At 42.7% G+C, this 17956-nt stretch overlaps 1 protein-coding gene across 1 annotated transcript in view; it reads left to right on the top strand.

The window, feature by feature from the left end:
• Nucleotides 1-17671, top strand: part of NLGN4X (neuroligin 4 X-linked) — a 240092-nt gene extending 222421 nt beyond the window's left edge. Inside the window, exons 3-5 of the mRNA XM_049643354.1 lie at nucleotides 509-694; nucleotides 4760-5549; nucleotides 14025-17671. Coding sequence (XP_049499311.1) covers nucleotides 509-694; nucleotides 4760-5549; nucleotides 14025-14874 — 1826 coding nt within the window. The 3' untranslated portion in view covers nucleotides 14875-17671. The remainder of the gene's footprint in view (nucleotides 1-508; nucleotides 695-4759; nucleotides 5550-14024) is intronic.
• The last annotated feature ends 285 nt before the right edge of the window (nucleotides 17672-17956 follow it).

Here is a 17956-nt window from a genome sequence, read left to right as displayed (position 1 = left end):
CTGATATGTTAGCCCTGTACAGACTCATAGAGGAGGCATTTTATCATCAGAAACAGAACCAATAGAAACAGAAGCAATAACCATCATCACGATTATTTACATAATATAATCCTTCCTGCCATGAAAAATGCTTTCCACTGGTGCTTCTCATTTATAGGAAGAAAACCAAAGAATGAACAGGGTAAACCATGAGATATATTTTCTTTATTTTTTAAGTGTTTATTTATTTATTTTGAGAGACAGTATGTGTGCGAGCCAGGAGAGACAAGGGCAAAGAGAGAGACAGTGAGAGAATCCCAAGCAGGCTCCACACCATCAGCACACGGAGCCTGACATGTGGGGCTTGAACCCACAAACTGAGAGATCGTGTCCTAAGCCAAAACCAAGAGTCAGACGCTGAACCGACCGAGCCACCCAGGCGCCCCCATGAGATTTATTTCCAAATACCGGGGATGTTTATGTGCTTTGTTATCATCAACAACCCAAAATATCCTGTGTTCTCTTGTAGGGTTTTTAAGTACCGGTGACCAGGCAGCCAAAGGCAACTATGGGCTCCTGGACCAGATCCAGGCACTTCGGTGGATTGAGGAGAATGTCGGGGCCTTCGGCGGGGATCCCAAGCGAGTGACCATCTTCGGCTCAGGCGCGGGGGCGTCTTGCGTCAGTCTGTTGACCTTATCGCACTATTCAGAAGGTAACAAGGGCATCCCCGTGTTGGTGCTCGACCCCCAGGGCTGACTGGTGAACACATGTGGAGTTCATATCCAAGGTGCCTGCTGGTGGTGTCACCATAAGTCTCTCTCGAATCCTCTGCAGAAAGTCCCCAGATGACATGAGCTCACATTGCTTTCTTTAAAAAAATTTTTTAAGTTTTTTTTATGTAGAGAGAGAGAGAGCATGCAAAGGCGTGAGTGATGGAGGGGCAGAGAGAAAAGAAGAGAGAGGATCCCAAGGAGGCTCCGCAGTGTCAGCTCAGAGCCCGTTGTGGGACTTGAACCCAAGAACCATGAGATCATGACCTGAGCCGAAACTAAGAGTTGGATGCTTAACCGACTGAGCCTCCCAGGAGCCCCTCACATTGTTTTCTTTTAGCTCAGCTTTGTTTGTATTTTAACCATTTAAATATTAGCAATTCAGTGCTGGTTACAACAATTGGAACATAATGACTCTTATAGGAAGACCAACACTTTGCTTTTGCCTTCCTGACTTTATTCGGTCACCTTTAAATTTTAAGGCCTTCTCATTTCAACTTGGGAGAGATAATACAGAAGAGAAACAGTCATGTGGAAGACAGATGCACATTTTTACATTCCATAAGCAACGCGGCTCATGGTCGTGTGGTTTTAAAAGTCAGTTGGGTCACCCACACTAACTTGGGGTGGCTCCCTTGTGTCCACTGATGACTGATGTTCCAAGCAATTTGAGAGGAGGGGTTTAAGAGAGAAGTCAACTAGAATTAGATGCATTCATAATAACTTCCTGGCTCCCCCCTCAAAAACAAAAACATAACAGAGGTACCTGGGTGGCTCAGTCGGTTAGCATCCAACTTTGGATCAGGTCATGATCTCACAGTTCATGGGTTTGAGCCCCACGTTGGGCTCTGTGCTGACAGCTCGGAGCCTGGAGCCTGCTTTGGATTCTGTGTCTCCCTCTCTCTCTGCCCCTCCCCTGCTTGTGCTCTTGTCTCTCTCTCCCAAAAATAAATAAACATTAAAAAAAACAATAAACAAACAACCCAGGAAAATGCAAATAAACATTCTTGGTGATGATCTAAATTATCAGGGTCATGTTATATTTCCTTCCATGTCATTGGTTGGTTGAAGAATTGCACCATTTTTATTTGAACCATTTTCATCAAAAGCACTTGAAACCTTAAAGGAGTTACTTGTTTTTCCTTAAAGAGTCTTGCAAAAGGAATGAAAAGGTCAAAATATTTTAAAGACTAATAAATACATAGAATTTTAATAAAATAGAATCAAAAAAACTGAAGAGGACCTTGAAGTGTATCTACCCCAAAGCCCTCATTTATCAAAAAGGAAATTGAGGCTCAAAGAGGTTGTATAACCTGCCTAGGGTCACACAGCAAGTGATGGAGGCAGGGAAGAAACCCAACTTCCCAGACCCTGATTCAAACCTATTCCCACCATTCTTCCTTAGCTATTAAAAACTGTGCCAGAGTAGAGGGTAGCCTTGATCTTCTGTGCAGAATAGACTGGCTGTACGGGATTCATGGATATCTGCGCACAGAACAACTATCAGGAAAGCCCTGATTGTCTCTCCTATTTGGTATTTTACCTAGCAACTGCTTCTCCACTTTCGGCTTCCAGTGTTGAAGTTCGGATTTCCTCTCAAGGTATTCTGTAGCTCTTAGGAAATACAAATGTTCAGCTCGAGTAGAAATTTTAACTAGTAACAGGCACTGATGTGACCAGTAGATTTGTGGCTTAGTAAGGAGATTCAAAATGCACCTGTTATTAGGATGCTCAGTCCAAGAGCCATAAGCAACCATCGGTCAAATCAAAGGTGACAGGGCTATAGATTATTTCATAATGTCTAAGGAGAGGTCACATTACGGGCTCACATTTATATTAACACTTCATTTTTACAAAAATGAAACAGTGGACAATTAGAGGGGTTGTTGGCAATATCAATACCTATAGCATTCCAGAAAATATTTAGACTTTCCCACTTTTCAACTGGTATAATCCCAGTTCTCAAGTTAGCAAGTAGTCAGGACCAGCTTCCTTAGTAATCAAACACAGGAAACCAAATCTAATTGGAGGAAGAGCATTAATTACTTAAATCAGCATGTTGGAAGTGATCAAGCTCCATGGCCGTGCTGGGCATGGGTCGCGTCTCTACACAGCAGCTTTTCAAAACAACCCAGCAATGTAATGAGCACTATGAAAATAACTAGATAGTTGGGCTTAGAATTATACTTCTAGCGATGTAGTCCCCAAAAAAGCAATCAACAGATGCATGGAAAATGATGTTTTCTTGAAGATGTTTGCCACAGTATCATAGCAAAGAATCAAATGAGAAGCTCCAAGATTAAAAAGACAAAGTTATAAGGAACACATGCATTTACTCAAAGGAACAATAATTAAAATATTTAAGAATTGTGCTGAAGACGTACAGTGGTCTGGGAAATACAGTGTGAAAGCTATGCATCTACTGGACACAGTTGTACAAAACAACGTTGAGGGGGAGATAGATAGCCAAGTAGGAATGACAGTAAAATACTAACCAAACATTTTGGTTGAATTTTATAGTATGAAGTATGAGTGGTATTTTTCTTTATCCAATTATTCAAGCTTTATCACAAATTATATTCTGTAACACACACACACACACAAACACATAGCTACGTCAGTCATGGCCAATAGTTGTAACAGGATAAAAAAAAAAAAAACATCTAGCAAAATTTTTCTAATCCTGATTATTTTAACTTGTGAAAATTTTCAGTCGATCACATATTGACATCATTTCTTTAAGAGGCTTCAACACATTAATCTTTAGAGCCAAACACAAACATCAGTAGTTGTACATGTCTGAGAGCATTATAAACTCTGGGAGAATGGCCCCCAAATGACTTTGATGATGCATTGAGCAAAACCAGATCAACTTAACGTCTTCTCTTGTGTGTCATCTTTGGGCAATCTTCCAGTCTTTAGAATCACATCTTCCTGATTGCAATCATGTTTCCTCACTTGATTGCTTGCATGACCTTAAAACTCTACAGGGCACGAACTTTTGGGCTCCCAGCTGAATTACTCTGCCAGCGTCTCCTGAGACATGAGAGCTACATCATGCTGGAATTCAAGAAAATGGCAGGAAGAGATAAGAAACAGAATGCTATCATTTTATACCCCATCAGCTCTTGTCCTGTAGTAGTGAAAAATACAGGGTTTAAAAAAATCTTTTTTTACTTCCCAACATTCATGCACTAGACAGAACTGAGAGAATATTGTAAGCCACACAGAATTTTACTCATCAAATTGCCCTTTTTTTTTTTTATTTCTCATGAAACAGACATTTTGAACATGTGGCAGAATACATTAGAGGAAAGTCTGGGATTCGAATGGATGCAATTTTGAGACCAGTGATTTTTTTTAAAAAATGCATTTTACTTGGGCAATCAAGTGAGGATTCCTTTAAGAATAGCTAGCTTAATTAATATTTTAGTTGTGAAAGCTTAATACATCCAATATATTGAGGGTGGAAACAGAAATACATCTCTGAATTTTTACCCTGAAATTGATTTTAGTGGATTTTTTTTTTCTGCATGTTGAAGTGGTACCTGGATTTGCCGGTGAGGCAAAATGGTCTTTAACATCTTCCTGGCTCAAAGCATATTTTTAAGGAATGGGAGGTAGGTGATTACCCTGGGTGGCTTTATTCATAACAGCATCTGGGGATGCCAACGGCTAGACTACCCTAAATTGTGGAGTGATAAACAGATTGCACATTTTTTTACCACTAGAGCTAAAAGTTTTTTTACCATTTTCTTAAACCGCGTGTGTGTGTGCGTGTGTGTGTGTGCGTGTGTGTAATAACATCCCATAAAACAAATGTCCAGCGGGAAGGGGAGGAGGAGAGAAGGAGATGGAAATGAGCAAAAAAATCCTGAAAGCGCTGAATGCCACTGTATCCAGAAATTCACATGCCCGAGAGACAATCAGAGCCTTCTTTGCTAAGTAAAAGCTGCTTTTCTGTCTTTCGGGTTTTCATTTGCATGTGTACAACGTTGCACCTGCAGGTCTGTTCCAGAAGGCGATCATCCAGAGCGGGACTGCACTGTCCAGCTGGGCAGTGAACTACCAGCCAGCCAAGTACACGCGGATATTGGCAGATAAAGTCGGCTGCAACATGCTGGACACAACGGACATGGTGGAATGCCTTCGGAATAAGAACTACAAGGAGCTCATTCAGCAGACCATCACCCCGGCCACGTACCACATTTCCTTTGGCCCCGTCATCGACGGGGACGTCATCCCAGACGACCCTCAGATCCTGATGGAGCAGGGGGAGTTCCTCAATTACGACATCATGCTTGGTGTCAACCAGGGGGAAGGCTTGAAGTTTGTCGACGGCATCGTGGACAACGAAGATGGTGTGACGCCCAACGACTTTGACTTCTCCGTGTCCAACTTTGTGGACAACCTTTACGGCTACCCAGAGGGGAAAGACACTTTGCGGGAAACCATCAAGTTCATGTACACGGACTGGGCAGACAAGGAAAACCCCGAGACGCGGCGAAAGACCCTGGTGGCTCTCTTCACGGATCACCAGTGGGTGGCCCCCGCGGTGGCCACGGCTGACCTGCATGCTCAGTACGGCTCCCCGACTTACTTCTATGCCTTCTACCACCACTGCCAGAGTGAAATGAAGCCCAGCTGGGCGGACTCAGCCCATGGTGACGAAGTCCCCTACGTCTTTGGGATCCCCATGATTGGCCCTACTGAACTCTTCAGTTGCAACTTCTCCAAGAACGACGTCATGCTCAGCGCAGTGGTCATGACCTACTGGACCAATTTTGCCAAAACCGGGTACGTGCTTCCCCACAGCAGGTTTTTCTTCCTCTTCTCCTAGATTGTCTGGTTCTGCCATGACGAACAGAGTGCAGGATGCATTCACACACGGTAACGGTGGGGAGCCTCGCTTTTTCCTCCTCCTTAAATTGTTTTCTGCCAACCAGATTTTTACTAAGAGTGCTCATTGCATCTTTAAAAGTCTGTTTCTACCTGCCACTCCAGGGTTCAGGGGTAAACGGCAATACCTTTGGAAGCCAATCCCAGAATTTGTGTCCTTTGGTAAATGGTAGGGTTATCAAATAGGACCTTGTGTCCTGTGGTAAATAGTAGGGTTATCAAAACACGTGTACCACATGGCAATTTGTGTTTATTGCGTAGCCACGAGAACGAATTCAGTCTCATAATACATCTAAGAAATACGATCCATGTGTGTTTATACTATATATGAACACACACGTATGTATATTTCTCTACAGTTATGAGATTTATTTCCTGTATATACACATACTGGCAAATACTTATTCATCTATATATCATTTATACATATTTATTTCATAAACAAATATATATTTCATACATATGTGTATATACATACCTTACAGGAAAGGACCTCAGCTAAATGTAGTACAAAACCCACAAGAGGTACACATAACAACAGGTCCCACCGATATCCTGTTGAGCAGCTTCCAAGCACACAAGGATAGAAAAGTCTCCCCAAGTTTTTATTTTTTCAGGTTTATTTATTTTGAGAGAAAGCGGGCGTGTCAGTGGGTGAGGAGTACACAGAAAGGGAAAGAGAGAATCCCAAGCACGCTCCGCACTGTCATCCCAGGGCTCGATCCCATGAACTGTGAGATCATGACCTGAGCCAAAATCAAGAGTTTGACACTCAACCGCCTGAGCCACCCAGGCATCAGAAGACTCCCCAACATTTAAATTTTTTTAAATGTTTTTATTTATTTTTGAGAGATACAGAGATAGAATGAGTGAGGGAGAGCAGAGACAGAGAGGGAGACACAGAACCCGAAGCAGGCTGCAGGCTCTGAGCCATCAGCACAGAGCCAGACGCAGCGCTCCATCTCACCAGCTGTGAGATCATGGCCTGAGCCGAAGTCGGATGCTTAACCGACTGAGCCTCCCAGGCGCCCTGACTCCCCAGCATTTTAAATGGCTACAAAGTCACAGCAACTTTTCATTTTTCTCCTGTCTAACAACGTGATTGTGGAAATTAATGAGGTATCATTCTGTTCTACCTGGGTGGGCTTCTCTCATTAACCTTGAGCCTCTTGCCCTGAATTAAAATCGGAGATGCTCTCCCTCTCCGTGGGAATGTGCGTCTTCCCGTGGCACTCCAGATGTGGGACAGAGGCACCCACACGACAGCAGCCCGCAGTGCCTGAGTCTGAGGCAGCTCTAGAGACAGGGTTCGTGGTGCTGAGGGCTCAATGCTCAGGGCTCATTCTTTCACAACGATTCCAGATGTTACTGTGTGCACAGTCTTCAGAGTTTTGGAGGTCTTAGCAAAAGTATGGCGTGTTTATAGAGTGGCAAGTGTATTGTATGGATACCCACGTCCAACTGTCACATTTTACACGTTTGGTCTAACCACAGTGGGCATAGGAGGCAGTAGGGGAGGGAGGATGTACAGATATTTGGGACAGATGCTTGCCTGTCACCTAAGGGTTCTTTCCTCAACAAGGAGATGATTGACATCAAGCCAACGAATTTTTTTAATGTTTATGTAGTTTCTGAGAGAGAGAGAGAGAGAGAGAGAGCGAGCACGAGTGGGGGAGGGGCAGAGAGAGAGAGAGGGAGACACAGAATCCGAGGCAGGCTCCAGGCTCCGAGCCATCAGCACAGAGCCCGATGTGGAGCTCGAACCCATGAACCGTGAGATCATGACCTGAGCCGAAGTCAGATGCTCAACCGACTGAGCCCCCCAGGTGTCCCCTAGTCAACGACTATCTTTATGTCACCCTTGTTTATGATGTTATTATAACATCCCTAGGGTGCTGTAACCATGTACCACAAACGGTGTGGCTTCAAACGACACACATTTATCGTTGCCCAGTTCTGGATGCTAGAAATGCAAAATGCAGGTGTTGGCAGGGCCGAGTTCCCTCTACAATCTCTAGGGGACAGTTTTGTGCTCCTTCCTAGTTCCTGCTGCTTTGCAGGCTATCTGTGGCATTGCCTGTTTACAGCCACATGACTGTGGTTTCTGCGTCTGTGTGATGTGGTGGCCTCCCTATGTGTCTGTTTGCAGATGGCCGTCTTCTTCTAAGGGCATCCGTCATATTGGTTTAGACGTCCAACCTGCCCCGTCTTATCTTCACTGATTCCATCTGGAATGACCCTGTTTCCAAATACGGTCACATTCTGAGGTCATTCTGGAATGACCCTGTTTCCAAATACGGTCACATTCTGAGGTCACATTCTGGGGGTCAGCACTTTGGCATATGGTATTAATTTGATGGGGGAACAATTCAACTCATCACCCCTTTTAAAGGCAGGATGATTGATGCCCAGTTGTGTCATTGAACTCAGGTGTGTGATGTCTTTCCTAACCAAGTGTCATGCTCTTGAAGCAGAAAGATTTCCCAAATGATGGCCATCTGCTTTCCCTACATTTTCATCCAAACCTAGCACTCTTTAAGTAATATCTAAACATCCTTACTCGCTTTAGTTAAAACCACATACTTCTTTCCCTTATGTGTTTTGGAAATGGACTTTATATGATTTTTCTTACATGGTGATCATTCATCACCAGTGTAACTGAACCATGAAAAAAATGGCAAACTCCAAACAAAGCCATTAAATTCTCGTTAGCTCCTCTTGCCTTGCCAAGAGCTCTGGGGCTGATGCCCTCTTGGCGTTTAAAAAAGAAAGAAGAACGGTAAAGGAAATTAATTAGTGTCACGCGACGGGAAAGATCTCCTAGCGCGAAATGGATATTTTCACCAAGACCTATCAAAGGCTGAGCCAGGATTAAAAATACCACAGCATTCTGCTATTGAGTGCTTCTTTTCATGTCATAGCTTGGTTCCTAAGATCTCTGTGCCCAGCGCACACCCTCGTGTGGGGAACGTAGTGATGGAACTGTTAAATAGCCTGGGCTTAATCACGGCCAAAGGCATTCGTGTGACCATTCATGGTATGTGTTCATGAAGGTGTCAAAGCAGCCAGAACAGATGGGAAAAGGGGTCGGAAGGGGGAGGACATCCGCTTTGGGGGAACAGGTGTCATCTAAGTGGAATCTAGAACTTCAGAGAGAGTCAAGCTCTCCCTGAGCAAACGGGAAAGACAATGGAGAGCTGTGGATGTCAGGCTGAAGAACCTGGACTGGATCCAAACAGGAGCTATTTTTACTTCCTCAGCGCCTGTGGGCCACGGCTGAAATAATACTTAGGGATATTAATGCAGTCAGTTTTCTTCATTCGTTTGGAAAGGTCATTGAAATGACTCAAATCATCCTTAAAGAGAGTCACTCAGAACTTCCTCTAATGTGAAATGCAAAGTGGAGTCTTCCAGCGTCAGTATGTGTGGGATAATATTTCTATGGCGGCCAGTTGAACAAGGAGACAGAGGATGGAACGGTGGGCAGTCTAGTGATTTAGGTATTTGTCAATACTTGGCAAAGTCGTGAGAGGTGGTTGCTATTCATTTATTTAATTAGGGTAGCGGTGCAGTAGGCTCTCTGCAGGGGCGTATTTCCTTGTCCCCGGCGGGGGCTGCTTCAGTGGTCCCAGGGAAGGTGAGCCAAAATGGTGCCAGTAATGGAACAACGTAGGATAAACCATGTCTGACGCCACAGTGTGAGCATGCTGGTTAACTCTGTTCTTCAGAACACATACTCAGACCGTGACACACAGACCATCAACTGCTCCCCACCAGCACTAGAGGGACAGGAGCTAGATGATAAGAACATCTCCCCAGCCATTTGTCACAGCCCTTGTCTACGGAGAGAGGAGTCCATGGCATCAGGACATGCTTTGCCATTATCACTGGCTGCTGTTTCCAGTCTTCTGTACCTTACAGACAACACAGTGCTATTCCTTACTGTTCGGATGTTAGGCAAGGCGTATACCCTGGTGCTGCTTTTCGTACAACCCACAGCTCACAGGTGTGACCTTATGTCTGTCTTTAAATGTAAATACATGATATGCCAACTTTTTGTTGTTGTGGATCACAGAGAAGTAAATGTTGGGAATATGGGTATAGAAGACACGGAAGGGGGAAGGCAGGTAGGGAGGGAAGGAAGGAAGGTCCCATGATCCAGCTTAGAAGACTCAGCCAAGGTGCTGCCAGGGTGCCAGTCGGCTCAGGTCATGATCTCACAGTTCCTGGGTTTGAGCCCCACATAGGGCTCTGTGCTGACAGCTCAGAGCCTGGAGCCTGCTTCCGATTCTGTATGTCCCTCTCTCTCTGCCCCTCCCTTGCCTCTCTCTCTCTCTCTCTCTCTCTCTCTGCCCCTCCCCTGCTCACACTCTCTTTCTCTCAAAAATAAATGTTAAAAATAAAAAAAGAAGACTCAACCGAAACAGTGCTGGAAAAGAACAACATAGGCCAAAACAATAAGTACTAGCCTAAAAATAAAGCCGATGTGGAAAGTTTTGCTAAATGAAAAGCAATGTCAAGGAAAAGTGAAAACTAATCCCAAGGTTTACAAAGGCTTAGAAAGAATTACAACCTGTGTCATAGAAAATCTCTTTGGGAATGCGAGCCCTGACTGGTCCATAGAATCCAGGTGCTTGTGGATCAAACACCGATTCAGTCTGAACTCTTTTGTGGGGACACCAAAGAAAAGTTGGTCTCTGTAGGACATATTGCAACAATCAGCACTTTAAGGAACCAGATGATGCATTGTCCATCGAGGGCCTTACTTAAATGCCATTGGAGTTCAGATAATGCAAAGATAATTCTGGCATGGCAAATGCAACCAACACAGATTCCACTTTTTTGACTTAGTCTCAGGACCAAGGCTCTCGGTGTAGGCCTAATGAGATGCTATCTTGACTGTTGACGTTGTTGGTATCCTGTGATGAGTTTATTTTCAACCTTTGCGAAAACTCAAGAGGCCCTTAGGGTGCGTGGCTTAGAGAGAACTGCAGCCCGTGTCTGGTCTTAAAATGACCTTTACGGCCAAAAAGCATTGTAAGCAGAATGAATGAACATCTTGACCTGTTGTGTAGGTGCACGTGGTAGCCTTCTTCTTAGACATCTGGTAACAAATACCAGGTACTACGTTACGCTAGGTGTGAGGAGAATCTTGTGCCATCAAAAGGAGCCCATCAGAGAGTTTACTGATGTTTCCAAAGGAATCATATTACCTATCTCTAGCAAATAACATGGATCACAAGGGCTTAGAAATGCACTCGACTATCCTCCGCCAAGATGATGTCTCAAATAAATTGTGACAGGTGAAAATGTGTGTCTCAGGTGCTGGGAAATGTGGATGCAGGTAGCATTGAGGTTTTCACTAGGGAGAGAAGATACGTCCATTGCTTTTATCCTTAATCATCACGATCTTTAATTTTACTCATGGAAATTAAAACATGCCATATGCGGAAGTCAAGTCTAAAAAGCAAGACACTGATATCCCACTTAGAGGTCTTGCTGTCTTTGGAGTGTTTGACAAGGGAAAATGATGGACTTTCATAAGCTCTGTGAGTTTATCTTGGTTTAAGGCTTCTGACCGTGCACCTCCAAGAACTTTAATAGATAGATTGTATCAGGCTAAAGCTTACTTATCTGGATTTTCAAAATCCTCTGCTCTATTCTTTGAGAACAAAATAAATGTGTTTCTTTACCTTTCAAATGCACACCGAATTTCATCAAAAAGAGTCCAATATCCAACATGAACAGAATACTCTTTTTCCTAGATGCCCTCTGCTTAATAAAAGGTCACACAGCTAATAGACCCAATTCAGTGAAATCAGATCAATGGAAAAATAGTAGGAATCCTTACCACCTTTCCTTGCTTTTAGAAAATAAAAATCGGTGACAAAAGTTTCCATGGCAGATTCCAATTAAATAGGAATTTTTTCAAAAATTTATTTCAGAAGACTCAAATAAAAGAAACACGAGTTGCTATATTGAATCCAACATGTTTCTGAAACATGCAAGTATTTTTAAAAATCAGATAAAAAGATTTTAAATATATTAATGTTTATAAATGAACAGATAAAAAAGAAAACTCATGCATTAGGATCTACAAATGTGTATTCTTTTTTCTTGATCCCATGAGTAAAATAAAAGTGAGTGTGCACTCAGTTAAGTAGTAAAATTTCTTTTTCTGTATGCCGTGTATATAGTTATATTTACATATAATTATATGTATCTATATATAGCTATGTATCTAGTGATACAGATATCCATATATATAGTGTACATTATGCAGTATATACTATGATATATAGTATACTTTCACAGAGTATATATTCTACATTATACTTTTATGAAGCATATACTGTATATAACATATAGTATATACCATAAATCCTGTGGTATAGAGTATATGCTATATGAAGTATATACTATACTGTATATACTGTAGTATTCAATACATACAATATGTAATATAATATACTGTGATGTGTACTATGTACCATGTAATATACATGCTATGATGTATATTATTTACAATGTATAGCATACCATATATACGGTGGTAAACAGTATACTTTTATATGGCATATACTATATGCAGATTATGGTACCCTGTACATGCTGTGGGTATTACAGTATATTACTTTACAGTCCTCTCTCCCTCCCTAAGCAATTTTTAGGCATTCTACTTTGAATATTGGCCGAAGGGGATAATATTTACTAGGCTGTCACTATTTTCCAAACATTTTGTTATGATTATTGAGCCTCCATCAATTACTTCTAATCCCAGTATCGTCACCCATTCTGTAGATGAGGATGATGAGGCCCAGAGAGGCTTCAGAAATTTGTGCAAGATTTCACAGCTGTAATGAGGGAGAGCCTCAGAGCTTAATGCCTGGAGATGATTTCGACAGCCTCAGACTGAAGACAAGTGTCCTTCTTTTAGCAAAGGCTGCATGCACCAGTTGGCCAGGGTATCGTTTGCATCCTGCACAATGTACGGTCATGTGTGTGGACTTGAGACTTTCAGGTAGGACTTCTGGCCAGTGTTCTGGCATGTGAGCATATAGGCAGTGGCTAGAGGCAGCTTTGTCCATGCTGCCAGAACGTTGTTCCATGGAAAACAGAAGTGAGAAGAGCCAGATCTGTGTGTGCACATCCCAACTTTCTCTGGCTTGTCCATGACGTCTGAACGTTCAGTGTTGTCTATTAGGTGATGTTTTACTGTGCATGACTTCAAAATTTTCAAAACAAATGAACATTAAGATGAAATATGTTTTACACTTCACTTTGCCAACCGTAAAAATAGATGGAAGAAATGAGCATATGATATTTTGGGGAGGTTCTTTGTTATAGTAAAAGAAAAGAGTTGTTGGCAAAGATGTTTAAAGTACCATGTTTTCTGGATTTCCCTTTAATTTTGGTGATTCCCTTTCTGCCTGTGCCCATTTATGTAAATAACAAGACAATTCTTGGGTTCAGGGTTGGCTTGGCACACTTAACATCTACAAAAACTCTCAATTTCTTGCACCGTGATTTACTTCTCCTAAACATGTTAGCTTCACCATATGTAAAGCTGTGATCTTATCACCATTCTTAGAATTAATGGAATGTTATTTGATATTTACATGGCTCAGTCTTGGAAAGGTTTTCAAATATTCAACTATTCCTCTTTCAAAAAGACAGCAAACTCGTGGTGCCTTCATTTCACCATGTCTTCACATTTTGCAATGGCAAGTCCTATTTTTATTTGATTTTTAACACAATTTTAGTTCTTAAAACTTCAGTATGTGTTTGTCCACCTCAGAAGCCACCCTGGTGCAAGAAAGAAAATGCTACTTTTTGAACAATTGCCTCTAAATCAGGATTTCTCAACCTCAATACTATTGATGTTTGTGCCCTCTACTCATTCATGGCGGTACAGTCCACACATGACAACCAAATATGTCCCCAGACATTGCCAAATGTCCCTGTGTGGACAACACGCCTTGGTTGAGATTTATGGCTCAAGAGTAGCTAAACTTGAAATACTGAAAAAATTTCCTACACCCATTTTTTCTTACTTTTTTTTATTTTTGAAGATCATTTGGTGCATTTAAAAAAATAGTAGAAATGTTATGAAAATGCCAGACCTCTGCCACCAGGAATTATTTTTAAAATAAAAGGAAGAGAAGACTTTAAAGAAAATACAAAATGGTAGCCATGGTTGAATTAAACCACAGTGTGTCCATTGCTATTTGAGTACTTGGTATTCATAAACAGGTCTTGGTGAGCTCAATTAAATGGTCCTAATTCCCTGTTTTGTTTGATGGCGAGATTTACTTGTCACATGTCGAAGGGTGTGACCTTTTTTTCCCTCTTTTCTCTTCCTTCTGTCCCCAGTGACCCAAATCAGCCTGTTCCTCAGGACACCAAGTTCATTCATACAAAACCCAATCGCTTTGAGGAAGTGGCCTGGTCCAAGTATAACCCCAAAGACCAGCTCTATCTACATATTGGCCTGAAGCCCAGAGTGAGGGATCACTACCGAGCTACCAAGGTGGCTTTCTGGCTGGAACTGGTTCCCCACCTGCACAACCTGAATGAGATATTCCAGTACGTGTCAACAACCACGAAGGTCCCTCCTCCCGACATGACCTCCTTCCCCTATGGAACCCGGCGGTCTCCCGCCAAGATATGGCCCACGACCAAACGCCCAGCCATCACTCCTGCTAACAACCCCAAACACTCCAAGGACCCTCATAAGACAGGGCCCGAGGACACAACCGTCCTCATCGAAACCAAACGGGATTATTCCACTGAACTGAGCGTCACCATCGCCGTGGGGGCCTCCCTGCTCTTCCTCAACATTCTGGCATTTGCGGCTCTGTACTACAAGAAGGACAAGAGACGCCACGAGACGCACAGGCGCCCCAGTCCCCAGAGGAATACCACAAACGACATCGCTCACATCCAGAACGAAGAGATCATGTCCCTGCAGATGAAGCAGCTGGAACATGACCACGAGTGTGAGTCCCTGCAGGCTCACGACACGCTGAGGCTCACCTGTCCTCCAGACTACACCCTGACGCTGCGCAGGTCTCCAGATGACATCCCACTCATGACACCAAATACCATCACCATGATCCCAAACACACTGACGGGCATGCAGCCTTTGCACACATTCAACACCTTCAGCGGAGGACAAAACAGTACCAATCTCCCCCACGGACACTCGACCACTAGAGTATAGCTTTGCTGTTCCTTTCCGCTACATCTGCTCCTTCCCACTGGAGAGAGGGAGAAAGTGAGAAGCAACGTGTGCCCACGAGGAGTGTGGGTCATCCCAGTGACATAAGACAAAAAGAACAGGGCCACCATCGTGTCCCTGTAGACCCATCCCATTGGCATTTCCCAGTACGACAAGATCTACTTCTGACCCTATGAAATGTGAAAAAGTATACATTGCTGTTACAATACTGCTTTAACATCTCCACCTCTCCAGAGAACGTTTAGTGTGGCTAGGACATCACCGTCTCCAGGACCTGGATGCTTCCCGTGTTAACAATAGAAGCTGACACTTTGGGGACTCAGCCAGGGACACTTAAGAAAAAAATTTTTTTTAATTAACAGTTGAAAAATACAATATGTGCCATACGACGGGTGGCTCTACTTAAGGGAAGGACGAGTCTGTGGGATTTTACCCAGTGCATGGAGCTATCATCCAGACAGAAGGAGAAGTAGAATTTTATTATTACAAGAGCCGACTATGCAGTAACATATGTATAGTTCTGTGCAAAGAGGTGTTTCGCCAGCCTGAACTGTATTTAAGGAACTTTGTAAAAAAAAAAAAAGAAAAAAACAAATGTATATAGCTGTGAGTTTCAACAAAAAGACACACAGAGAAAGGAAAAAAAAAACAACAAAAAAGCTTTTATTGGTGTTTTCAGTTTGAAAGACCTTTTAGCAAGATTGTGCTTTCCATTGTGGTCTGTATGTATATAAATATATATATATATACATTAGTCATTCACCTCTGTTTCCTCCAGGACACAGGAGGATGTTCTTAATTCCTTGTGGTAAGCAAACACATGGGGTTTTCTAACGCATTTCATTTGTAGGACGATGTGGTGTCACACAGCGGACCCAGACTGTCTGTGTGGTGGGGCTCTTCACCCCCCTTTCTGGGATGCATGCGACAGCATTGTTACGAGACCAACCGTTGTGTTAGCAAACTTTTATTTTTGTGTGTGTTAGCCTCCATGGAGTTGCACCACCTAGATGGATCCCCCATCCCCAGCGTGGAGTTTATGTAAAGCTTGCTGAATTAGAAACACACACACACAGAGACACTGCAGGAACAAAAAACAAAATACAAGTCTTGGTCTATGGTTGTGGTTCTTTGAATATGTTTAGGGAGACCTGCTGCCCACCCCCAGGGGTCCTGCCAAAAAGGAAAGAAAGCTTGCCTTTGGTGGGGGTGGGGCCATGCCCCGCCGGGTAAATACGGCTCAGTGTTCCCCAGCAGCTGCAGAAAGGGCTGTGGGTGCCGGGCTACCTGCTCAGCTTAGCTAATCAGATTGAAGGAGGGCATGTGTGTTTCCTGTTTTTTCTTTAAGCAGTAAGTCCCTTATTTATCAGGAAGCAAGATTTTTTTTTTATTCCTTACATCGTTTATGGGATAACACATATGCTTGTCTAAAGTACTGTGAGACTTGTGTATCAGTCACTGGTCAATGAATCGTACGGGGAGAAAACAAACCCACGTGAAAGGACAGAACGTGAAAAGCCCTCTGCATGGGTTTTTCTGCAAAGTTAGGGTCGCCTTCGCTGTCAAGATAAGTTACGGAAATTATTCGCCCCACTTAAAATTGGCAAGCTGGGGACTGGACATTTGCCCCCAACACCTCCTCACATTCCCACTGTCCTTTTAATTTTATCTGAAGGAATATTTTGAGTTTCCTCCGGTGGAAGGGAAAAGAACAATGGTTACTTTATAGTTTGTCTTTCAAGAGTTATTGCAACATCAGGAAGTAGCAGCCAAAGATGTTTGAAAATCCTGTCTCTGGGCTTGACTATGGTTATTTCAGAAAGCGAGGCTTACAAGTCATTGCTACGTTGGGGATGCTCCACAAGATAAGTCCAGCGTCCTTGCCCCTTGGCACAACGCTCGAGTACTGAACCCCTACACTAAAACAGTAACGATCGATACCAACGTCTTCGAAAACGCCCTTTAGCAAAAGACAGTTCTTACAGGTGCATAGAAGTCCCACGATAAATTCTGTCGTCCATCTGGGTTAAGATTTGAGAGTGGGTCTCTGTATATACATATGTGAACTATTATAATCCCCACTTTGCACATGGCCAACCAACAATCCTTTCCTGCAGCTAGACGTGTCACGGGTACAAGTTTTGTCCCCAGTTCATCCTTTTCTAAAGGTATTGTCAGGTCATTTCTGCCAGCTATGTATTACCCCCAGCGGGGTACGGCAAATAGACTGTCCATACAACTACCCGAGAGGTGATGCTTGGCATCAGTGTGGGTCTGGTATGTTTGTAATGTGAATTCCAATATTTGTTTAGTATTTCCAATTGTCTTCTGCTAGCAATATGCACAGTAATGTATCAGGCTTGTGACATTTGGATAAGGAAAAAAAAAAGAGTTCTTGTTAAGTGAATAGCTTTTACAGAGGATATGATCAAAAGAAATTTAATACACCTTAAATGATATCTTATTTCTACATGGAAAGAAGTTATAGAATCTTCATAGAGTTCTATGAGAATAAAATATACTTGCTATCTATAAAAAAGAGAAAAATGAGGAAAAAAATGAGAAAAAGAAAATAAGTTAAAAAAAAAAAAAAAACACTTTCCTAGGCTTTTATCCTTGACCTTCACAGGCACGCAGGGTTTAATGGTTTCTTGGGTTATTATTTTGAAATTTTGTTTTTGATTTTGCCTTAAGTAATGATAGAAGATATATATGGCTGGACACATATGTATAAACTTTTCAGCAGCATTTTTAATAATAAAATATCACAGTATTTTCTAATGCTTTGTGCACATAATTACGCGTCCATCCTTTTTTTTGTAGGTGGCCTATGTTATTTACTTTTCCTACCCCTTTGACTGCTGTTTTCATTTTAAAAGCTACGCGGTACATCAGACATAAATGGACACACTCAACCTGTAACGGGTCAGCTTCTCACAGTCTCTCCCAGTGCATGATTCCTGGGCGACCCACGGGGGGAGTTCTGCCTGACGTTGGAGAAGGAAGCCCCGGAGGGTGATGGTGATGTTTCCTGAAGGTTCCTGAATTGGCCAAGTCCTCACAA

Source organism: Panthera uncia, chromosome X (assembly GCF_023721935.1).
Source record: "Panthera uncia isolate 11264 chromosome X, Puncia_PCG_1.0, whole genome shotgun sequence".
NCBI classification, from domain to species: domain Eukaryota; kingdom Metazoa; phylum Chordata; class Mammalia; order Carnivora; family Felidae; genus Panthera; species Panthera uncia.
The sequence above is the reverse complement of the archived record's forward strand: the minus strand, read 5'-3'. Positions and strand labels throughout refer to the sequence as shown.